The sequence below is a fragment of the Malus domestica genome, chromosome 15 (genome assembly GCF_042453785.1).
Source record: "Malus domestica chromosome 15, GDT2T_hap1".
NCBI classification, from domain to species: domain Eukaryota; kingdom Viridiplantae; phylum Streptophyta; class Magnoliopsida; order Rosales; family Rosaceae; genus Malus; species Malus domestica.
Window position 1 is genome coordinate 7,508,679 of NC_091675.1, and position 24,811 is coordinate 7,533,489.

Below are 24,811 nucleotides of genomic sequence, written 5' to 3' on the forward strand. Positions count from 1 at the left end.
GTGGGATCATATTCTCCAACATACCCCTCACGAGTGGCCCCACATGGGGTTACAAGGGAAACAAATTCCCACATCGGGAATTGGTCAAGTCATTATATACCCGAGCTAATACAACTTTTCGAGAGTCCGATCATCAATCAGGGACTAGAGACAAAGCAATTTTTCAAGAGCCCAATTATTCGATATCCTAAAGCTGGAGCTAGCACAATTTTTAGAAAGCCCAACTTAAGGAGGCAAATTCCATACATGGACGTGCAAAAAGAATAGTATGCTCTCATACCATGATAAACTTTATAGTCCTAACATGGTCTACCCTCAACATCATCGATATTGTCAAAACTTAAGCACCTATTATTAGGTGTTGGATATTATCATAAAAGACTTGGGTAATATTAAGAATGAAAATTATCATTTATTAATTATATATTATTTTGTTATACGACTGATAAGAGATCATATTCTCCAACCACATATGTATGCTTAACTGCACGTACAAAATTGTTGGTTTCTATTTTTTGTTGGTTAAATTCCAAGTAAATGTTTATAATTTACAGCACAAAGTATAATTTACTCTCTCACCAAAATTAATCAGTGGCAATCTCGAAATTCAGGGCAAATATTTGGCGGGTTTCACATAATCCTCACGTTAAAAACGAGCTCGCACTCACTCACTCTCACAAGTCAGAGATCCAAAGCAACTAGCCAACCAAATCCCACAATCGCCTTTGTCCTCTTCCTCCTTCCCCAAAACCGCCTGACAATTTCCCAGAAATGGAATATTCCGGCGACGAGTACGACATCATCGTAGTCGGAGCTGGCATCATGGGGAGCTCCACCGCCTACCAGACATCTAAACGCAGCCAAAAGACCCTCCTCCTCGAGCAATTCGACTTCCTCCACCACCGCGGCTCCTCCCACGGCGAGTCCCGCACGATTCGCGCCACTTACCCGGAGGACTACTACTCCCCGCTGGTCATGGAGTCTTACAAGCTCTGGCAGCAAGCGGAATCCGAGATCGGCTACAATGTCTACTTCAAAGCCCACCAACTGGATATGGCTCCGGCGAACGACAAGGTTCTCCACGCCGTCGTGGAGAGCTGTCGGAAAAATTTTGTCGCGTTTAGGGTCATGAACAGGGACCAGCTGGATCAGGAGTTTTCGGGTCGGGTTATGATTCCGGAGGATTGGGTGGGTGTGGTGACAGAGCACGGTGGGGTTATTAAACCCACCAAGGCGGTGTCCATGTTTCAAACGCTCGCTTTGCAGAACGGCGCCGTTTTGAGGGATAACATGGAGGTGAAGGGTGTGGAGAGAGATAGGGTGAGAGGAGGGGTTTGGGTGTGCACAGCAAATGGGGAGAGGTTTTGGGGGAAGAAGTGTGTGGTGACAGTTGGCGCGTGGACGACAAAGTTAGTTAAAACGGTTGGTGGGGTCGAACTGCCGATACAGCCGCTGGAAACCACCGTGTGTTACTGGCGGATTAAGGAGGGGCACGAGGGTGGTTTTGCCATTGGAGGTGACTTCCCAACGTTTGCTAGCTACGGAAACCCTTACATTTATGGGACACCTTCTTTGGAGTATCCCGGTTTGATCAAGGTCGCCGTGCATGGCGGGTACCCGTGTGACCCTGATAACAGGCCTTGGGGTCCCGGGAACCCGCTGGCTCCGTTGAAGGAGTGGATAGAGGGGAGGTTCTCCGGCGTAGTTGACTCCGGTGGGCCGGTGGCTACGCAGTTGTGCATGTACTCAATGACCCCGGATGAGGATTTTGTGATTGATTTCTTGGGTGGGGAGTTTGGGAAGGATGTGGTGGTGGGCGGGGGGTTTTCGGGTCACGGGTTCAAGATGTCGCCGGTGGTGGGGAGGATTTTGGCTGACCTTGCGCTTACTGGGGAGGCCCAAGGAGTGGAGCTAAAGCACTTCAGGATAGCAAGGTTTCAAGAGAATCCCAAAGGCAATGCCAAACACTTTCTGTAAATCTATGTAACAATCCTCTGCATGTGCATCTGTTACCCTTCATTTCTTGTCGTGATCCGTTATGGTTGCTCATGCAACAGCTGTTTGTGTTTTTTTGTGTTCAACAGAAATATTCCTGTGCTTTGTAAAAAGTAAAAAACTACTTTTTGTTTGACTAGAGCGAATATTTATATTCCTGTGTTTTATAAAAAGTTAAAAACTGATTTTCTTTTTGTTTGAGTAGTGATGGTGTTAACGGGTTTAACAGTTGGGTTGTTAAAAGAAAGGAAAATTGGTGAGATTCCGAGTTGCACCATGGTACATAGGTATGATTAAAACCGACCCAAAAAACCCTAATTTTCGAAAGAGAGCATTTGTTTGAACTTGACCCGATGAGAGGTTTGGTCTCTAAACCAAAAACTCGTGAGCATTGGTCCTTCAAACATTTCACATAATAGAACAACGGTCATTCTGGTTTTGACCTCTAAGAATCATTGTTCCACATTATAAAAAATTCATGTAAATATACTCGCAAATTTTTAGTTCCACGACAAAACTCCAATTGGGTCAAAAGTCCTGAAGCCAATACTCCGATTTTCTCTTCTCGAACTATGAAATAGTCAAAATTCTAGAAAATTAAAGATAAAAGCAGTAATACACGCCTGAAAATTTACATTACACGATGACATCGTCATCACAAAGAAAGTACTAGGTTGGAGCTTTTGGTTACACAGCTAAACTCTCTCTAGTTTATATAGGGAAGTACTAACAGCAGCTAGGATGTACAACCTTTGGTTGGGTGTTGAGTAAACAAATGAACTATGCTTGTTTCCCTATCATCAAACTTTCTTTTCTTATTAGATGCAACCAAGCTTCTGGGATTCATTGACGTTAAAACTGCCAATCTGCGTCGCTCGGTTGTGGTGGAAAATAACAAATCGATCTAACAGCATCTAGGAAGAACAAAAAAATAGTAGATTTAAGCTTCCAACTTTAATACCCAATAAAGCATAAACATCGTCGGGACACGGGACTCCCAAGCCCTTCAAAATGTGAACCTGCAATGCAACACAAGTCAAATGTCTCGCATAAGTTTTGAGCTTCATAAATATATTCAAACCAGAATTTCCCCAACCGAAAGACATATAAAAAGAAAAAGAGCAGTGACTTTCACGCTCCCGTTTTCTCTTTCTACACTCTATTCCTTACTTATGTCTCGTGATTCTCTTTTTAGTGTATTCAATCCAAAGACTAGAAAAAGGGAGGAGTGCAAGGGGAGAAAAGAGGAGTGCCAACATCGGAACAAAAAAAGAGCAACTAACGAAGAACATCCATAAAAGCAGTAAAACCGATATGCAACACCACCTGACGAGAATCTCTAACCACTTCTGGCTTTTCAGATTGCAAAAGTAGCAAGAAGCGCATGCAGTACAGCCCAATATAATATAATGCCAAGCCGTAAAACAGGTTTCCGCATTAGAGCCCGATCACAAGACATCCTGTATGGTTGTGTACAAGATGATTTAGTTATCACAAAATCTAGGTAAGTTTCCAATTGAAATATTACCAAGAAAAGAAAATAAGGACTGGACATGCTTACCAAAGGCCATCGACCATGTCACTCACGGGTCTAGTAAATCTTGGAACAATTCTTGAAGTCGTGAGTGACTTGAAACCATGAACTACAGCCGAAGAAACAAACAAATGTTAAACCAGTAAGAAATGCCTTCAGTGACTTATCTGACTTGGTATTGAACGGGAAAGACCAGTAAAAGATGGCAGCAATTATATCAGCATAGGATTACCTTTATCATCCTCTTCATCTTCCAACCTACCACTGCTCCCAGAATCCATATCTATGGCAATCGCAACTTGGTCATTATTGCCTTTGCGCAAACTGCGGACTTGAGGTGCAACGGAGGTCCCAGCTACTGCCCAGTTGTTTTTCTATTAAAAATCCACAAAATAAAGTCATTAGTGACATTACAATACTCTGAAAGAGGCCTCTAAAATGTGAGTTTGTAAATAAATAACATATAACAATCTCACCGCAGGCTCAACCTCAACAATTTCAGAGGTGCTGCTAGTTCCCCGGCCAGAATCTCCCACACCGTCAAGCAAATTTAGCCGTGATTCCTTCTCATGTAAAGACTTCTCAAGAGTTTCTCCTTTGCGCGTTAATTCTTCTACCTTACTCCTTTCTACTTGCAACAGTGTATCCTTACTCTGAGCCACAGCTCGTAGATCCCCCAATTCTTGAATTACAAAATCAATCTTTTTCTTTAATATTTCCTTGTGGTCAGAAACTTGATCATTGTTCTGATCCCCATTGTGCATCCCGACCCGAGCAATATTCATATCAAGCCATGTTAGTAACTCATGGATCTCTTCCGAATTTCTCTTGTTGCTGGTTTGTGATGCAGCAAGAACATCATTCGTGCACCTAGTGACCTCTTGCCTTAAGAAGGATATCTCATCATCCCGTTCTTGCAACTGTGATTGGAGCTTTTCCACCTCAGCAAGGAGGCTTGCAGATAGATGATGTAGCTCATCAAACTTACTGACAGTGATGGAAAGCTTTTTCATAACCTTCCCGCGGGAAGTTTCAAGGTTCTCCAAATCTAGATTCTTTTGTTCCACAACCTTTTCCAGTTCCTTAATCCTGGAAGTGTGACCTTGCATCTGCACCTCCTCATCATCAAGTGCTTGCATTAGGTCCTCAATCTCTGCAATCACAAGCAATTTTGATAATTGGTGCCAAAATAACCGTTTTAAATTTCACTTAAAGAAAAAAAAAATTATTTGAAAATGTGTGAAATTCAACAGCAGTAACTGAAGTAATAGTAGATTCAATAACTGACCTTGATCTTTAGCAGCAATCACATCAGTCAGTGATCTGACCCTCTCTTGTAACTCGGTAGAAGTAGCACAGCCATCTTCTAACTCATTCACTCTCTGCTCCAATAAGTTATGTTCGCCATTCATCACTTCCACCCGTTTCTCCAAATCATGCACCAAAGATTTTGAAGATTGAAGCTCCATCGAATAACTCGTTGCAGCTGCTTCAGCATGCTTGATTTGACTTACAAGCTCCATGCAAATCCTTTCCCTTTGAACGTCCTTCTCCTGAAGCTCTTTCTGCAACTTTGAAATGGTAATCTTCAACTCCTTTTGGCCACCTTCCACAATTTCAGTTGTCAGAGAACCAAAATCACTCACAGTTGACAATAGCATGTCTGTCATACTCCTGACACGTTCCTCAGAGCGAAACTGATCTTCTCCACTAAATGAAAGTCCATCCTCAGAAAGTTCTGCTAGCTTCAATCTCATCCCTTGTTCTCCAGCAGACCAACCATTTCCAACCAATTCAGCTTTTCTTCTACCCATTTCCATAACTGATTTAGTGCATGCTTCAAAAAGCAAGGCAATATTTCTGCGCAAAAGAAGAAGCTCATTATCCTTTTCCTTTTCAACCATTTCCATATGCAACAAGTCTCTCTTCAAGGATTCAAATGACTCATTTTTGGAAGTTAATTCTCCACGAACAATTGCCATTGATTTAGATATACTGCTAGCCTTTTCATGTAATGAAATTGAGTGTTCATCTAATTTTTCTTTAAGCAAACCAATCTCCATCTCCAGTTCTTGCAGATAATGCCTTGCATGAGTAAAGATTTCAATTATAAAATTGTCATCAAATTGGCCATGCATGTTGGAGTCTGACCAAGAATTCGTCGAAATAAAGTTCTCCTGAACAGGGAAGCCAAAATTAAAAGATGAGAAAATAATGAACGAAATGATACTAAATTAAAATAATAAGAGTGAAGAGTGCTTCACATCAAATTTAAAGACTATAATTGCCATACAAAATATAACAGTAAAATTATAAACAATTATGATACAAGAATAATAGTCCTCAGTGATGATGATAATAACAGTAAAGGTAATGATAAGATTATTACTATAATTCAAATTTTGGATCCAAAGTGGCGTGACTGTATTTATTTCTTCATTCTTAATCCCACATACTGTAACATGAGTCCCAATTACTTTTAGCGAAGCTAATGCCATGCCATCTGTCACATCGTTTTCTAACCAATAAGTGGAATTTATAAATAAAGCAGACCTATAAAATAAATAGACCAGAGAGAAATACATATACATGAAATCAATTCTTCAATAATCATTTCTAACTTAAGGGGCTTCATTTCTATTTCTAACCAGCTCACTGCAGTCAACAAAGTATACATTTTTCAAACAAAACCATTGCACTCGTTTGACTTTAAATGAAGTTTACTTGAATTTTCGGGCACAGGGAAGGTACGACAGAGTTGAAACAAAGGCATACAAAATAAAGGACTTATAATTGGTAGAAAACGGCCTTTGACAAGCCATATAGAATGATAAGAATATTGAAATACGAGCATATCATACTGGAACAAATAATCAAGCGTGCACATAAAAAAAAAGCACCTTGTCTGATTTACTCGTGATGAATCCATTGCTTGTAGTGAAAAGGGGCACATCAACCACATCAGCAGCACTGCTTGATTTGAGGCAGGAACCAATACCAGACTCCAGGTTTTGCAAAAATACCAAGTCCTGGTGAAAAACACCAGCCAATAAACTAGTGACATCATGAAACCCCTTCCTGAGTTGATCTACACCAGACTTTAGTCCTGAAAATTCAGAAAATTGGTGTTTTCTTTCCTCAGAGTGAGCAGTAGAAACCATTTCAAGATGTGAAAGAGCTTCGAGTTTGGCAGCCTCTGCAAGATCCCTTTCCTTGGAGAGTATAGCAAGTTCACTCGCAGATTTTGCTAGCTCTTCCTGGAGACCATCATTCCTCTCTTGAACCTCATTCAGTTCTGCAAGGAGTAGCTCTGCTGCTCTTTTGGATTTCCTAGCTTCTTGTTCTGAAGAAGCCATATTCGCATGCAAATCACAGCACATTTTCCCAATTTGTTCTAACTTCAAAACTGGATCACCAGAATTAGCATCATCTGCAACATCAATGTTTCCTAGAATATTTATGATTAAGCTCAAAGTATTTCCTTTCTCCTGCAAATTGTTCTCAGTTTCTTTCAAACAATTCCGCAAGAATAAACTCTCAGACTGTAGGGCTTCTACTCTCCCTGGATAAGCGGACAAATCCCTGAACTTTTGTTCATATTCTGCAAGTTTACCTTCGCCTATCTTGATCTCAGATCTCAAGCGTTCCACCTCAGAATTGATCTCGTCAATATTTTGTTTCAGACTGTCACGCTGTTGCACCAATTGCTTTCCTTTTCTAACTGCAACATTTAACTTCTCTCTAACAGAAGCTGACTTCTGCTCCTCCTGATTAAGAAGACCTTGCAACTCATTCACTTTTTTATCTAGCACTTCTAACTCACAAGCCAAAGACCGTTGCTTCTCCACATATCCATCTCTCTCCTCCTTCACATCAAAAATTTCACGTTGAACCTCCTCCAGCTCTTTCTTCAAAGCAACTATATCTGATTCAGCAATATCAGGTGTGCTTGTGCTTCTCGCTTCAACAACCATTGCTTCAGAAATTTCAGTACCATCGGCTGTAACCCCAAACACTGGTTTCTCAGAGGAAAGAGTTGCATAATTCTCTAAAAGCTTATTCAGTAACCCTTCCAAGCACTCAATGCTTCTTTCACCAGAATACTCAGACTTTGTTCCAGGATCCTGCAATGCATCAGTGACCAGACCCTGCAACCTTCTTATATCATCTTCTATGCTGAGAATTTGCTTCTCATTCCCTAGCAGCTTGGCTACATTCTCCTGCAAATCAGAAACTTCCTCCCGCAGTTTTTCATTCTCAAGCTCAAACTCAGCTGCCTTTGCTGAAAGTTTATCATGATGATTGCTCAGAAGCTCCAATCTTTGAGAAAGATTATTTCTCTCTTCAATGAATGTCTGGAGGTCTTCCTCAAGGTCAGACGTCCTCCTTCTTGAGTCTTCCAAATCAGCAGTTAGCGATGCACAATGGCTCTCAAGGTTAACAATCTTCTGCTGGAGAGACACATTCTCACCCTGCACCTCCGAAAGTTCTTTTCTTAACCACTCAATCCTATCCTCAGGCTCCATGGACCGTAGATGTGATGGCATATCAATCCTGTCTAAAAGTTCCTCCCATCTCTGGACTAAGTTGTTCCTTTCCATTAAAGATTGCTCTAACATTTCATTCTGTTCGGCCAACCCGTAGAACTTACTTTGAAGTTCATCATATTTTCTTTTGAAATCATCACTGGAATCTGAACTTGGCTGTACATCATCTTTCCAGGAATCCATAACAACAAAACCAGCATCAGAATATGAACCTCCTCCAGCAGAACTCTTCTGATCTGAATCTGTCAGAGGAAAACTGTTTCTAGTAGCTGACCTAGCCAGCCAATCGATTTTTTCAATAATATCTCTCGAATGAAAATGCTCTGGCAGATCAAGGTCTTCTAAAATCTCTTCTATTCTCTGAAGGACAGAGTCTTTGAGAAGGAATGATTCTCTTAACGCAGTAGCAGAATTGCGAATGTATGAAAGCTCAGATTCCAGAGCTTCCACACGCTCACCAGCTTCTGAATATGCCTTGAGCTTTGTTTCAACCTCAAGAAGCCTGGAATCTTTGAATTGCAGCTCCAGTAAGAATCTTTCCAGTTCACTAGATTTCTCTGTAAGAGACTGCTTGAGACCATCTCGCTGGACAATCAAGCCTTTCCCCTTGGAGACAGCAATGCTAAGCTTCTCTCTCAGGGAAGACACCCGTTGCTCTGATTGTTCAAGTTCATTTAGTTTCTCTTGTAACTCAGAACGGGCAACAAGAAGGGCTTCCTCAACCTGACGTAAACTTTCCCTGAGAACAATGGTTTCACTTTCAAGCTGGAAACACGAGGCATTTAACTGCTGTATTTCTTCCTGCATTGAAGTAGATTCCATCACCTTAGATTGAAAACCTTCTTTACATAAGCCTACCTGCGTATCAGCCTCCTTGAACTTCTGAACAAGACACAATACCAATGATTCCAAGTGTGAAGCAAGCATTTTATCTTCTTGAAACTCAGCATGTTCCACTTCTAGAACACCTTCAATATCTTCTATTAACTTCCGAATAGCACTTGAATCCAGGCATCTTTGTCTCAGTTCCTCAAATTCTTCTGTTCTAACCATCAACTCTGAATTTAGCTTCTTCTTAACAGATTGGAGTTGCAATCCCTCACTCAGAAAATTCTCCAGCTGTTCTATGATGGTTTCATAAATACTGTAATCCAGAGGATCAGGAAGCTTTTCATTTTCCAGGTTCATCTCACTTTCATCTATAGACCCATGCAAAACTCTAAGAAGTTTTCTAAGGTTGCCATACAACTTGTGCAGCATTTCACTGGCCAATTCATTCTTTACATGGAGATCGTCACATTTCTCATTCACTTCTTTGTGTAAAATACATATAGCATCACGGTCTGTTTGAGAACTTTTAAGTTTCTCCGTCAGATCTTTAATAACAGTGATGGCATCATAAACAGAAGCAACGAAATGGCTTGAATCCAAACAATAATGAGACACTGGTGTAGTTGTGGTGAAACTCCCAATAGACTCACCAAGCTTTCCAATCGCTTCAACAACCGGAGCGAGAGTGGAATCCCAATGCTGCTCAAGTATCAAGACCCTATCTGCCGCTTCCTTGTGAAAATTTTCTAATTGATCAGAGATCTGAGATACTGTGTCATTTGAACTCAGATGGAAATCATGCAATCGACTCTGCAATTGATTAATTCTTGATTCATACTTATGTAGCTTTCTTCCAACTTCCATGTTTTCTGCTTCGAGATTAGTAACTTGTAGTCTTAAGGACTCACAGAGAACTACAAGCTCACTGTTCCTTGTTTCAATGCTGGCCCTATGTTGTTCTAAAGCTTCATATAGGACACCAAGCTCAATGTTGGTTGCTTCCAGTTTCTTGCTATGTTCCTCCAAGTCTTCATACTGATCTTTCAGCTCAACGAATGTAGCATTAGCAGTTTTCCTCCCATCTCGTTCCTCCTTGAGCAGTTCACTGGCATTTGCAGCATCCAGGAGCAACTGCTCAAATAATGCTCTCAAGTTTCCAGTTTGCTCTCTTACTGATGCAATTGAATCTGCCGGTGATTGATTGTCAGTTAGACCTCGTTCCTCCCCATCATGTTCATCAAGGTGCACCTTTGACTCGAAGGCTTGAATCAGTTTTAAGACTGGAGGAGTGGAGACTTTATCACCTGACCTGTTCAACAATTCTGAACGAGAGCAGATGCCTTCAATCTCCTTTACAAGTTTATTCAACATTTTCTCTGCCTCTTCCACACGTCCCTTTAGTGCTACAAACCCAAAGGAATCATCAAAAACTTCCCTCCCAAGATTCAGAACTGATGAACCTCCTCCACTGCCATCAGATGAAGGTTTTTCCACCATAATAAAGGAGCCTTCACTATCTTGATGATTTTTTTCATTTTCAGTTTCAATTTCATGACTCCTACTCCGCACTTCTGAAAGTTCAACTTGATCCCCACCTTCACCAGCTTGGTATGCAATTTTGATTCCACTGTTATCAACCTCTATTATCTTAGCTTTAAGTATGTCCAGACTGCTAGTAAGAAAGTTATTTTCTTCAGAGAGTTTTTCAAGGCATGTTGTCGTTTCTTTTAAATCAACCTCCAACCTCTTATGTTCTTCATGTTCAGCAGATAACCGCTCTTGAAGAACAAGAATTTCGGAAGAAAGTTTCTCAATCTCATGGGCAGAATAATCCTTCTCCTCCTCGAGCTTCTTTCTCTCCCCTGTAACCAAAGCAAGGCTTCCATTCAATTTTTCATTTTCTACCTGCAAATCCAGTATTAAATTCTTACTGGCAGCCAATTCTATTGCAAGTTTCTCATTCTCAGAGAAAATATGCTTTGTCTCTTCCTCAAGCTTCTTTCTCTCCTCTGTAACCAAAGAAAGGCTTCTATTCAAGTTGCCATTATCTACCTGCAAAGCCAATACTGTGTTCTTACTGTCAGCCACTTCTATAGAAAGTTTGTCATTCTCAGAGGAAAGATGCTCCTTCTCCTCCGCAAGCTTCTTTCTCTCTTCTGTTACTGAACCCAGACTCCCACTTAAGCTGGAAATTTGATCCTGTAGAGCTTCTACAGAACTTTTGCCATCAACTAACTCTGCTGAAAGCTTCTCCTTCTCGTGAAGATAAAGATCATTTTGCTCAACAAGTTTCTTTCTATCTTCATCCCACAAAGCAATACTCCCATTTAATTTCTCATTCTCCACCTGTAAAGCTGCCACCAAAGACTTGCAGTCAGCTAACTCAGCTGACAGGCTCAACAAATCCTGCCGTGACCTTTCCAGGCTACTATGCGACTCAATTGCTCTAGCAGAAAATTCTTCAACCTCTGCCTTCGCCGTTTGAAGTTTGTCTTGGAACTCCTCCTTCCCACTAACAACAGCCTGGAGTTCACATCTGCACTCTGAAAGCTCTTCAGCAAGGCATTGGTTCTTCTCACGAACTTCTTGTAGTGAAGCACGAAGAAGAGATGTTTCATCGAGTAACTGATCGTGTTGGCAATCAAACTCCACTTGCATCTCAGACTGTTGCACAAGCTGCAAGTCACTGATATCTTTTGTCAAATGTGTGAGAACCAATTCTTCTTTAAGTCGCTCAAACATTTCCAGAAATACATGTTCTGGCACAATCAAATTAGTAGTCCCCTGAAATGCATTAGAAACTGATTCAATTGACTTCATAAGAACCCGGAACTCTTCTTCGCTGAGCCTCCTAACTACTTCTGTGAGCTGTGAGAGACTGATTGAGCTGACATCTGCAACAGGAGACGCCGTCCATTCTTTATCTGGAATCACCATATTGGCTTCTGGAGGCCTTTGAAGTCCTTTTTTCTGATGATGATCCTCCGAAAGGGCCCCATGTTCTTCTCCGCCTGAAACATCTTCTGTTACCTGCCGGTTTTCCATAGCAGCACTAACAACCAAAGATCTATCTGCCTCAGGTAGAGCTAAATCAGACACTGAGAGTCCATCAGACATGGTTGCACCAGTTGACAGAGATGCTTCATCTGCCTTGCCAGTCTGGTCATCTATGGAGGACTCAAGATCTGGGAAAGTTTCAGCAGTTCTATCAATCTCAGACAGAGCTACACTTTTATCTCCTGCAAGTTCCACTTCTCTATCAGATGCTTCATACAGTGTATCAGTTTGCTCGTCTAAGGAATGTGCTTGCACAGAGAAACTTTCAAAAGTTCTATCAAGCTCAGATGAAAAAATCCTGTCATCTCCTTTAAGCTCCATATCTGCTTCTTGACTACGATTACAATTTTTTGCATCCAGACCATCAGCTTCCTGCATTGCCCCTACCCAGCAACAAATGAGATTCTAATTATATGTCAAACCCATCATTTTTCCTAACCTGCCCAATTAATTTCCCAAAGAATCCCAAAATAATCTATAATAGAAACTTAGAAAGTTAAATAACAAGAGGAGAAGAGCACAACCTACATCTGTTACCTGATCTTCCCTCTCCTGCACCAAGGATGTATTAATATTCTGTGAGGGAGGCAAAGATTCCTCATCTCTACCCTTTGTTTGATCAGTATCATCAACTGAAGTAGGTTGTGCTGACACATCAACCGATATAGACATATTGGCATCTTTGGCTAGCCCTCTGGAATCCATGACATGTGAAGAGTCCAATGAACTAATTCTTGCCACCTCAGCATCAGTGCCCCCAGTACTCTCCCCCATGTTCGTGGCTGAAAAGTTAACATCACACTTACTGAATCCGACCTCCTGTGATGCTGACTCAGCATTTTGGTAAATCAAAGTTTCAACTGCATTTCTCTCATGTGTAATGGGAACCGCCGAGGGAGCAGCAGCATTAATGTCAGAAGCTGTAGAAATTTCCCCGGAATGTGACCCTGATGAGTTAATGTTTTCCAGATTAGCATCTACACGAGACTCAGTTTCTCCTTCAGGGGTCTGAGGCACCGCTGTAGGTTTAGTTGCACTAGAGACTACATCAGCATCAGCTTCATGCTTCTCTGATTTATCAGACGTCTTTGTGGATTTTCCACTTCCACTGCCTTTACCATCTTTTTTCTGGCGAAATTGTTGAAGCTGCCGGCAAATATACAAGACTATATATTATAATCCAAAAACTCATTTGCACTCTCTGATTTATTACGAAGACAGTGAAGAAACAAAACAGAAAATAGAGCAGGAAACCTATAGGAACCTACTGTACACAAAAGTTTTTCTAGTGAAAGGATACAGCTCAGACAAGTTACATTTTATCAGGAATCAAAAATTAGGGCATGAAATACATTGAATGAGTCAAAAACCCTAATGCTCTATTTGCTGATAAAATCAAGAGCTCTGTGTACCTTTTTTCGTCCAGCTGCGAGCAGATCGGTACGGCTCTTGTTCTTGTCCATCCGATTCCGATCCACTCCGTTCTTGCTCCCCACTGTGAGTCCTCGCCAATCACCGTGGCAAAGTCTCACTCACCATTTGATCCTCCCTATCAACACCACCACACCATTACATTGAATAAATACTCGTTTTGTTCGCTGAAAAATAACCGAAAAAAATCAAACTAAAAACTCAAGTTTTATGCTGAATTCAGGCAAAAGAGGACCGCGCAAACACTAGTTCCAATTACACTATGTTCAATTTCTATTACAACGACATTCTCGTTCAATTTTCCTTTCTCAGCAACCAAACAGGATCCATAGCACATCAAAATCGGATTCGAAAAGATCCAGAACCTAATTCACTCACTACAAAACCAAAAACAACAAAAAAGAAACGACGCAAACAGTACGATTCATGCATCATACAAACGAGATCAATTGAAAAATTAAGAGGAAGAAATCGCACCTGGATTTCGCGGCAGCTGGATCTGCAAGGCCGTCGCGGTTGATACGATTGTTTCGGTGGTTGCGAATGGAGGTTTGCTCTTCAATGGCGTCGTCTCGGGTTTTCTTTGTATCGGCGTCACTGTGTGTGTATGGGTTGGTCCCTTGCCCCTTGGATCTAAAGTTCTAACGCAACCTTCGTTTTGCACTGTGTGTTGCCTTATTTGATTTGCCTGCGCACGTTGAAATGTCGATTGGGAAGAGAAGCAAAACGTCGCTGTTTTGGTGGTTGGTTGGCTAGAAAGCCCAATACGCGCCTTTTGCGGGCCCTTGTACAATTTAGTGGACCTCCATCTTGCTAAATGTTTTCGGCCCATTGAGCTCATTCAGAAAAATTATTTTTTCTGAGATACAACGATATTGGGTGGATTTTCCGATAAAATTGGAACAATATTGAGAGGATTTGAGCTAATTACATAATAAGTTAATCATAATTTGGTATCTAAATCATCATTCATAAGAGTTAAACTTAAAATCTATCACCTACAAGTATAGAGAAATATCACTAGATTGTATTGCTAATGACAAACACACATTGAGAAAAGCTAACTTTTACATAATTTTAATGGATGGTGGCGATATTTGTCAAAATCACATATCAACACCGATCATGAGTGAATGGGGTTGATTGGGGAGTGTGGTTGAACCCATGATGAGCTGCCTACATATCCCCAGGAAGGAGAACCAAATCATGAGAGTAGTTTTAGAGAATGAGTGGTGGTGTGGTATGTGTTACATCGTGAATCATCCTTGGCGAATAACCTATGATGGGGCATTTAAAAGAGATGATTGTCCATGGATATGTCTACGCGTAGATGAACGCATGTAGATTACGTGAGCCTATGCTAGGCGTGTATGGGATCATTAGAGATATCTCATGATCGTTATCAGATGATCGTAAAGAATACCCAAGTTAGGGTTTATAACTTTATATAGAGATCTTGAGGGTTCTGATAGGGAGAGTAATTCTTATTAAAGCGGGAAAGTATATAGGCAAATGAGCTCTTGAATATGCTTAAGCCTAATGGGCCCATATCGGATCACCTAACCCTTACGCAATCCCGCCTAAGATGCTAGACACAACTGTGATCATGTGATGAGGGCATTCCGATCATTTCGACCACCCTACGTGCCATGCAGCATGGGCTTAGAAATTAATGGTCCCACCATTTATATCCTAAATAATCAACCTTTTGTCAATAAATGAGATAGAAATAGAAGAAAATTAGGTGTAACTAAGGTATTCTCAAGCTCTTATTGTCTTCACTCTAACATACACAATGCAATATTTACATATATTTAATACAATCACCATCTGATATTTAACGGCCATCTATATAATTAATGTGACATATGTGTTTAACACAATCACCATCTGACCATCTACATGATGATTGTACCACACACAAACAAATATTGCAGTCAAATCCCAATAATTATGTCCTATGAATTTGGTTGATTACAAAATCCATTTTAGTCAAGGGAGGCAGATTCTCTGCCCTCCCACTTTATGTGTCCTCCCGTGCCTTCATGTTTGTGTGGTCACGGTTAAACTATATTAATATTTTATATTACTATTATTTTTTGTCTTATTATCTCTATAAAAAAATATAAAATGTTGACGTGACTTAACCGTGACCACACCGAACAGGAGGGTATGGGAGGGCACGAAAAGTGGGAAGGCTGAGAATCTGCCTCCTTAGTCAAGATACTAGAGTCCAATGGTAAGGGTAGATAGAATTATAGATAAGAGTAGAGTCATTAGTCAAACGGTTCATTACAACCAAGAAAATATCCATTCCGGTCCTCTTAACGAGCAAAAAAAAATCTGTTTGAGACTAAAATAAAGGATTATGGAGTGCTTATTCCACTAATGGCCAGCTTTCACAAGGTGGTGAGATTTATCACAAAAATTATATAATATGATGCCGATCTAGAGAATTCAACGCCTACCAAGATGCTAAGAATCATATATTATTGTATAATTCGCACGATAATCAAAGGTTATTTAAATTAATATATATCGACATGTTAAATGTCTTGAATCAATAAAAAAATGCAATATTTAATTCAATGTCCAATGCTGTGTGAACTATAATTCATATAAAAAATATGAACTCAAAGTATCAACTAGGATGTATTGACTCGTAATTATATTATTTATACAAAAGTCATTGCTAGTTGGATGATATCTTCAAGTACTCCAAACATAAATGTTAAGAAGATTATTTTAAAAGTCGAACGCTTTATAAATATTCTATTATCTAATCTTTTGGCATACTATTTTATAATATTAACACAAATGTTAACATTAAATATGAGGTACATGAAGAGTTTTATTTTGAGAGTTTCCTAACATTTGTCTACTCGGAAACCCTTGTTACAATCTATGGAAAAACCTTGTTATAATATATTATTATCCAAGACAACCCATTTTATTTGACTTTTCTTTTCCTTCCCTTAAAATTATGGTATGGCGAATAAAATAATGGCACTATTAAGCACTATCTCCTTGAGTGCGAGGAGCATCAAATATTGAAGAGATAAGAATGTGGGGTTTTTTTTATACTAGCAAAGAATCAAATCCTTTGCATATCAAACGTGTCCGCAATGATTTTTTTTTTTTTTTGAGGTCGTCTTAATTGAATAATTTATATGCAAAAGTCAAATACAAGATGATCAATTCTCATTGAGGTTCAAGAAATTTTTTGGAGTTAATATGACATTAACTTTACTTCAAATGTTACTACTTATTCAAAGATTGTTTGTAAGTGATTTAAAATGACTTAAAATATTTTTGGTAATATTGATTTTGGATTCCAAAGGTACATTAAGTATTTTTTGGAAGAAACATCAAATATATGTTTTTTGCATGAAGCACTTACTGTGTTTTTCTATGATCCACTTGGATTTTTGCTAAGGATTAATTTCAAAAATATTTTCACCAAAAGCATTTTCAGTTATTTTAAAAGCACTTTGACACAATCACTAAATACATTCACAAATAAAGTTCATAAAATAATATTATATCTATATTTATTTTCATGCTTGTTATATTAACACCTCACGTATTGTTGAATACACCATACATACTTACTACACCTTATATTTGCTTTTTCAATTAAAATTTATCTTAATACACCCCATATAATTCCCCATGATACCCTCACACCCTACACTCTCAACATACACTTTGTATTTTCTACACCCCACATTTTCTACATACACTTCACACTCTTCACACCTAGGTGCAAGTGAAAGATCATGGAAGTATCTTTCTTGTTCCAAGATCATGATCTGTGTGCAGAGATACATATGGAGAGAACCAGAAGGTATGTCTAGCTCTTGGGTGCCTACATTGCTTTAATAAACAGCTCACAAGAGACCAATGGAGTAGAACTTATTCGGTATTGTACAAGGTGGTTTAACTGCTAACAGTGCTCATTTGTCACATAATTCAATGGTCCTCCCTGTAAACATTTGAGTTAAACGGAATTCATGTTTGTCTTCTACTCAAGTAGTTGAGAGGTGTTCCTTGAAAGATGAAACTTCAAACAGACAGGGCAATCCAACTGATCAAAGGACATTGAAGGTTTGAATCAAAATGAACCTAATAACACAGCTCGGAAGAATGTAGCAATATATAGTGGTCTTGGACTTGGCTCTCCATCTTCATCTTTGGATAACAACCCTAAGGAAAGTAAGGAGATGATACCTCCATCTCAAGTGATTGTGGATGACTCTCCCACTAACATTATTCAAGTAAAATATTTTAGTGCAGTTTCTATTGTTGCAAATGAACCTAAAATGATATGTTGCATTGATGGGCGTTGTTTATGTTTTATAACAAGTTATGACGTCCTTCCATGTTCCTGGAGATGCATTGATATCATCACTTCATAACAGTTTTCTTTGCTTAATAAGAAAGTGAGAGCTTTATCAACAAAAACTAGTGCCTTCATCTAAGGGTCATCAAGAATATTCATCTTTTTTCTGAGAGTAGAAGAAGATAAATAATCTTGAGATATATAAGTTAAAATGATTTGGAGTGTACTTAGAATTTTATTTTTTTTAGGGTTGAAATTGTCATTGCATAGTAGGTTAAATAAGTTATCTAGTATTAAATTTAATGTGAGGTGTATTCAATAATATATAAGGTGCTAATAAAAAAAACCCTATTTTATTGATTTTCCATCAATATCCATTACATTGTATGATAACTCAAGAAGGGTGCTTATTGAGATTTTGTATGATAAGATCAATATCTTAGAGGCCCCTACATATTGGATACCATATCAATCAATCGTGATGAACTAAAAAAACATATACCCATCACGTGATATATTTCTGGCATGGACCCTTGAAATTGTATATAGTATGAATTATTTATGGATATCAGTTTTCTATGGTGTGGGAGTGTCACATTATTGGTTTTTGGATCATAGTACTTATTTTTTCTTGTGTGAACATAAGAATTTAAAGCGAATATACAGATTAATCAATAGACGCTAGCAAAATCTCAATACAATATACTAAATCAACACGCGTGGAATTATACATGTACAAGTAGTTAGTCAATTTTTTTTTTATACAACGATATTTGACATTAAAGAGTAGTGAATTTGGCTGTGACTTATAAACCTCAGCATCAAAATGTTTCTCAAATGGAGCAAAAAATAATTATCAGAGAAAGAAGAGTAAAAGTCAATAAAATAAGGCTTATTTTTAGCTACACCTCATGAAACTCCATTTTAATCTCGTTTTACTCCTGTAACTCAAGTGTCACAACTTTACTCCTTGAAACTTAAAATTTGTTTCATTTTGACTTGTGGACTCTCTCTTCTCCCTGAAACTTATAGGTCGTCTCCTAATACATATGTGGGACCCAACACCCAATAAGACTATGTCACATGTGTGAAAAATTGATTATAAATCTTCATTATGCGTTAACATTCAACAATAAGATAATATTAAGTTTAAAAGGAATTGAAGACAAATAAAATAAAAAAGAAATTGACTAACGTAGCGCACCCAAATCAATCCCACATAAGAAATTAACAAATATAAGGTAATGTGGAACGAATTTTGAGTTTTATATAGATGATTTTCGAGTTTTATGACGCAAAATGAGATCAAAATCGAATTTCAAGAGCAAAATAGAGCGAACTTTGAGTTTTAAAAAGTAAAGTGACGACTTTTAAATTACACAAAACAAAGTTAGATTAAAATCGAATTCTAAAAGACGTAACTAAAATTAAGCCATAAAAAAACTCAATGGAGTTTTCATCACGGAAAAAATAAAACTAGTTGAAGTATTCGTCAACTACTATACCATGCTTTGACCAAAAGAAAATAAAAAAAGTCCTATCCCTTGATTAAAACGTTAGGCAGTTCAAGGAATAATGGGACGTGTAAAATACGAGATACCAGCAAAACAATTTTTATAAGAAAAGAAAAAGATTTGTCAATGATTTTAAATAAAAGAGAAATATAATCTCCACGTGGTCTTTGGTTCAAATTCTATTTACTTAAAATAAATAATATGATTACAAGTGGTCGCACGTTGATTTCCCATCTTTTTAAATTATGTTCTTTTGTGGGATAGTCTTTTGCAATTTCCAAGTTGTACTATTTAGGCATCAATATTTTTCTGTTTGCATAATTTTGCAAAATATGTTGAATTCTTGGTCAAATCAACTATTTGAAGTAAATTGATTAGTGTTGGCTCAAGTTTTACCAATTCAAGGCACTAAAAACATAAACATGTTATTCATTTTCCAAGAGTTGGACGATTAAGCTTTGATTGGTTTGACTTGAATATGCATATGGTCTAAAGTTTCTAGTTGGTAGTTATGAATGGATCAAAAAAATGTAACTATGTTATGATGTCACAAATCACACATGTAATAAGCTTGACAGTATAATTAACGTCCTAAATTACAAAATATTAGGTTGGTATTATTTGCTTGCCCTCTTTGTTTTCTTCCGTTAATTTTTTTTACGTTATGTTGATGCACAAAACCGGAGGGGTCTTGGAACAACGTAAATCCGACCGTGAATCTACAAGAAAGTAAAGAACACAGGATGTATAGTGGTTCACCCCAATGTTTGGGCTACGTCCACACTGATGTTGATCGTATTTCTCTGTAACTGTATGTATGGATTACAAGTGTGAGGGGGAGTCCCCCAGAGAAGGAGAGAGTTTGAGAGAGTTTCTCTATTTGTGAGCCTTGTGGCTTTGTATGTGAGGATCAGACATGAGGATTGTGAGGGTGAGGAGGCCGTTTTATAGACTAAGGGTTCCTCCCCGTTTACATTAATCATGGGCTCAATGTCTGGAAGCCCAAGTAACGAGGCCCAATATAATATGGTACCAACAGTAGTCCCCCAAGTCTTCAGTCAAGAGAGTTTTTTGGCTGGAGACTTGAAATTTAGTCCATGTGTGGGCCGAAATAACTAGATGTTGTCTAGAACTGATACTCGATATGAGGCGGTGCTCAATGTGAAATGATACTTAACTAGAAGTATCACATGTTGTGAGGCTGTTTGGCTTGTGGCTTATGTTCCCTTGGTTGGCTCAGCTTGTGGTGTTGAAGGTGATGGAGTCCATTTTATAGAATAAGGGCACGCTTCTCAATACATAAATGATAGGTTAGAGTTGATGTTAGCGGCGAGGCGGTTGCTCAGCAGACTGCGATACTCTCTAATAATGGTGAGAGATTCCCTTTTATAGAATAAGGGATCGCTCCTCAATACATAAGTGATGGGTTAGGAGTGATGCTGGCGGCGAGCCAGTTGCTCAGCTGGCGGCAATGCTCTCTAATGAAGGTGAGGGAGTCCCTTTTATATAATAAGGGTTTGCTCCTCAATACATAAGTGATGGGCTAAGAGTCTATCTCTAATGAAGATGAGGAAGTCTCTTTTATAAAATAAGGGTTCGCTCCTCAATACATGAATAATGGGTGCTCTCTAATGAAAGTGATGGAGTCCCTTTTATATAATAAGGGTTCGCTCCTCAGTACATAAATAATGGGCTAAGTCCCCCAAGTATTTTTCATGAAGCCCAGTTGCAGAAGCCCAATATATGGTACATAGTGTAGTTCCTCAAGTCTTCAGTCAATAGAGTATGTTGGCTGGAGACTTCAGATTGAATCCATGTATGGGCTGAAGTGGCGGTTGTTCGGAGACGGTCTTTGTATACCCTGCACTGAAGCTTTGTAGGTGAAGCTTTGAAAGTAAAGCTTTGAAGCTTGAGCTTTTTGTAAATTAAGCTTTTGAAGCTGGAGCTTTGTAAATGAAGCTTTCGAAGCTGATTGACATGAGTGATGCTCATGAATGTTTATGTTGATTGACATGAGTGATGCTCATGAATGTTGACATGAATGGTGCTCATGAATGTTGACATGAGTGGTGCTCATGAATGTTGACATGAGTAATGCCCATGAATGTTTATGTATGATTGACATGAATGATGCTCATGTATAATTTTGGAGTACTGGACGTACTTTTGATCACCTAGTTAGTGATAATAGCGACAGGCTGCCGAATAATTTTGGAGTATTGGACGTACTTTTGATCACCTAGTTGGTGATAATAGCGGCATGCTACCGAATAATTTTGGGGTACTGGACGTACTTTTGATCACCTGGTTGGTGATAATAACGGCAGACTGCCGAATAATTTTGAAGTACTGGACATACTTTTGATCAATTGGTTGGTGACAATATGGGGTGAACCTTAAGTGGAGGGATGGAGGTTGGAGTTTGAAGCCATAGAGCCTGACTCTTTTGGGCATATGGGCATTCGCCCTCCATATAACATTCCACCCCATTATTTTTGGCTTGCGGACATTTTGCCTTTTTTTTTTTTGACATGCTGCCTTTTTTCTTTATTTATGATTACAAGATAAGAGGGGCCGCACCACGAACAGTTACAATTCCTTCCTCTTTATTTTTCTTCTTTTGGCAAATGGCAGACAATAATTACATGATATAGCTAGGAATTGTGTGTCCATACCCATTGTCATTTGACTAGGGTGCGATCAAAAGAAATTTTTCAGCTCTTTTGAGGCATAAAGAAGGGCAGCACCGCAATTCCTTCCTCTTTATTTTCTTCCTTTTGGCAGATGACAGACCAGGTATAATTCCTTCCTCTTTATTTTTTTTTCTTTTATTTTTTCTACTTTTGCTTTTCTCTTTTCCACCGCACCTCTTTCTCTGTCTCTGTCTCTGTCTCTGCGCTGCTGTCATGCATGGTGCACACTATCTTTTGCCGTTACTACTTTGTCAGACGCTTAAATTTGCACCTTTTGAGGGCCCATAATTGTACCAACACCACATCTCAGAATACTTGCAGTACATTTCTCCCAAATCCAATGGCAAATCCTTCAGTTCACTTTTCTCGATTCCAGCTTCATAAATGAATTTTTTCAAGGTTTTGGAGAACCCATTGTTTTCCAGGAACTGAGCCACGGTGCGGAGGAGTGGACCCTTTTGGTCGAGACTCAGAGTTTGTGCTCTGTCGGCAGAGCTATTGGGCTTCATGTGCTCCATGTCTCGGTTTGTGAACAGAACTTGGCGAGGCTTGAATGCAAGAAGGGTAGGGTTGATAGTGTCCTCCTGAGTGCTTGTTAGGGATTTGGGCATGCGAGGATTCTGCTCTGAGTAGGTTTATTGGAGAATGATGAGGATAGAGGTTCTGGGTTTCTGCATATTTGAGACAGGCCCGCCGCAAGAGGCTAGTTCTTGAGTTAAGAAGAGTGGCGGCCACGTGGAGAGAAGTGACCTGAGCATGGCCTCTCCGCCTTGCTAGGCTGAGAGAGTGTTTTAACACCGAAACAACCTCCACTGTGAGGATCTACTAAGTTGCCCCACCTCTTGAGCGCATCACTTGATCAAAAACTTGAACCCAGCATGTGTTTTCTTCTTCATCTTGAAAAAAAAAACTTTCAGATAAGATAGAGAGAAAGAGAGAAATAGATCTAAGAATTGTGAAGCTCGTCCGTAGATGTTGTCGTGGCGGGGAGCTGGAACGGAAGGCATGGGTTTTGCAGTGACTGTGCAGGTGTTTGGTTATTGGGTTTCTGCAAATCCACAGTGGTGAGATGAAAAAATGAATGAGAACCGACATAGCTTTTTGTGTTGTTTCCCACAGACGGCGCCAAATGTTGATGCACAAAACCAGAAGGTCTTGGAACAACATAAATCCGACCATGAATCTATAAGAAAGTAAAGAACACAAGATATATCGTGATTCACCCCAATGTTTGGGCTACGTCCATATTGATGTTGATCGTATTTCTCTGTAACTGTATGTATGAATTACAAGTGTGATGGGGAGTCCCCCAAAGAAAGAGAGAGTTTGATAGAGTTTCTCTGTTTGTGAGCCTTGTAGCTTTGTATGTGAGGATCAGACTTGAGGATTGTGAGGATGAGGATACCCTTTTATATACTAATGGCTCCTCCCATTTTACATGAATCATGGGCTCAATGTCTGAAAGCCCAAGTAACTAGGCCCAATATAATATGGTACCAACACGTTATTCAATTTAGCAGTTGTTAATAAGCATGATATGTGACTGTAAGAAAAATAAGACCTAACTGGATAAATGATTCTCATTTTGATAAAGTCCGGATAACCCTCATGATAAAAATTGAGCCTACAATTGTTTCAAACGTGGGGAGTTTTTGTCAATTCATGCTTGCATAACGTGTACTAGCTCGTCCCTAATAATTATGATTTTTATAATTTTAATAAGTGAGTTTACAAAAATGCCATTTGAGGCAAAGTGTTGACTTTAGTTGATTGTCGTGTCGTGTCATGTAAGGTTATTTTCTTGGCGTATTCTTGTAGTATTCGTTGCTACAAACGTGTGGGCACAAACGGAGTGTAATTTGGAGTTATAACGAATGAGATATTAACGTTTAAAGTCGAGGGAAAAATTGTAAATTACTATTTTCTATATAAAACTCTAGATTTCTGGAGCCAAATTTGGAGAGCCATGTGTGTGGCCCAGATTAAAGGGAAGAATGATGGGCGGTGGAGATGAAGTATAAAGAAGAGAAAGGTGGGGCAAGACGCCCAATCAGAAAAGAAGGGAAACAGTAAGTCACCAATAGGGGAGAGAAGAAAGGAGGGGAAATGAGAGAGTGAGAAACATGAGATCATGGATCCCTCACCGGATCCTTGCAACCCGACCTGCGGAACAGTGGAACTCGATGGGTTCCGATGATTTTTTCAGGCAAAATTCTTGCGATTTACGTCAATTTATCACCTGAGAACTTCCCAAAAGCCTTCCCCATTCAAAATTACACACAACTTTGACAAGATTTGGTTTGGTTTTGTGGGATAGCATCGGCGGCATCATGGGGAAGATTGGCAAAAATCCTCCATTTCTGAAAGTAACCCTTCGATCACCATCACCATTAGACTTCTCTTGAGTTCATGAGCAAAGCCCAGGAGTTTGTTGAGGCGTTGGAGCAAGTATGGAAGTCGAATCGAATACCACCCTTTATTGGGTTTCCAATGGATTTTAATGAAAATGGGGATTTGCTTGGCAAAATTGGTCTTGGTCACAGGTATAAAAGTTGCTCTACTCACTGAGATCTTTATTTTTGTGAAATTTGGTAATTTTTTGACATAGTTGAATTTTCTGGCAAGTCGGGGCAGGCGACCGCCACCTGTGGCAGCGCGTGGGACGAGATGTCCCTTGACCTTCCTAGGTTAAATTTGAATACCTTGATACCATTTGTAGGTTTGATTAACGAATTTCCGTCATTTGAACCTAGTTTCATTAAGGTCCGCCACCCGATTATTATAGCAGTCGACGATCCGACCGTTGGATCGTCACTAAACTTTGATACATTGTAGTACATAATATTTGAAGATTTTGGAAACTTACG

The 24,811-nt window shown here is 39.3% G+C and overlaps 2 protein-coding genes across 13 annotated transcripts; one reads left to right on the forward strand and one right to left on the reverse strand.

Moving 5' to 3' along the window:
• The first annotated feature begins 497 nt into the window (after window positions 1–497).
• Window positions 498–2,131, forward strand: LOC103456087 (probable sarcosine oxidase). The gene has a single exon (XM_008395717.4). The coding sequence runs from the start codon at window positions 772–774 to the stop codon at window positions 1,975–1,977; it is 1,206 nt and encodes a 401-aa protein (XP_008393939.2). The 5' UTR covers window positions 498–771; the 3' UTR covers window positions 1,978–2,131.
• Window positions 2,132–2,611: 480 nt separating this feature from the next.
• On the reverse strand, window positions 2,612–14,105 carry LOC103415632 (trans-Golgi network-localized SYP41-interacting protein 1-like). 12 transcript variants are annotated; one of them, XM_029095253.2, is made up of 10 exons: window positions 13,873–14,105; window positions 13,377–13,513; window positions 12,493–13,110; window positions 6,430–12,336; window positions 4,818–5,706; window positions 4,006–4,682; window positions 3,762–3,903; window positions 3,557–3,638; window positions 3,322–3,455; window positions 2,612–3,014 (listed from the first exon to the last, which is right to left on the reverse strand). In XM_029095253.2, the coding sequence occupies exons 2-9, from the start codon at window positions 13,425–13,427 to the stop codon at window positions 3,353–3,355; spliced, it is 8,469 nt and encodes a 2,822-aa protein (XP_028951086.1). In that variant the 5' UTR covers window positions 13,428–13,513; window positions 13,873–14,105; the 3' UTR covers window positions 2,612–3,014; window positions 3,322–3,352. The 12 variants fall into 12 exon arrangements, with proteins under 12 accessions (XP_028951086.1, XP_028951087.1, XP_028951084.1 ...); XM_029095254.2 differs by having other exon boundaries at window positions 12,502–13,110; window positions 13,873–14,091; XM_029095251.2 differs by having other exon boundaries at window positions 6,430–12,347; window positions 12,489–13,110; window positions 13,873–14,091.
• Window positions 14,106–24,811: the final 10,706 nt, after the last annotated feature.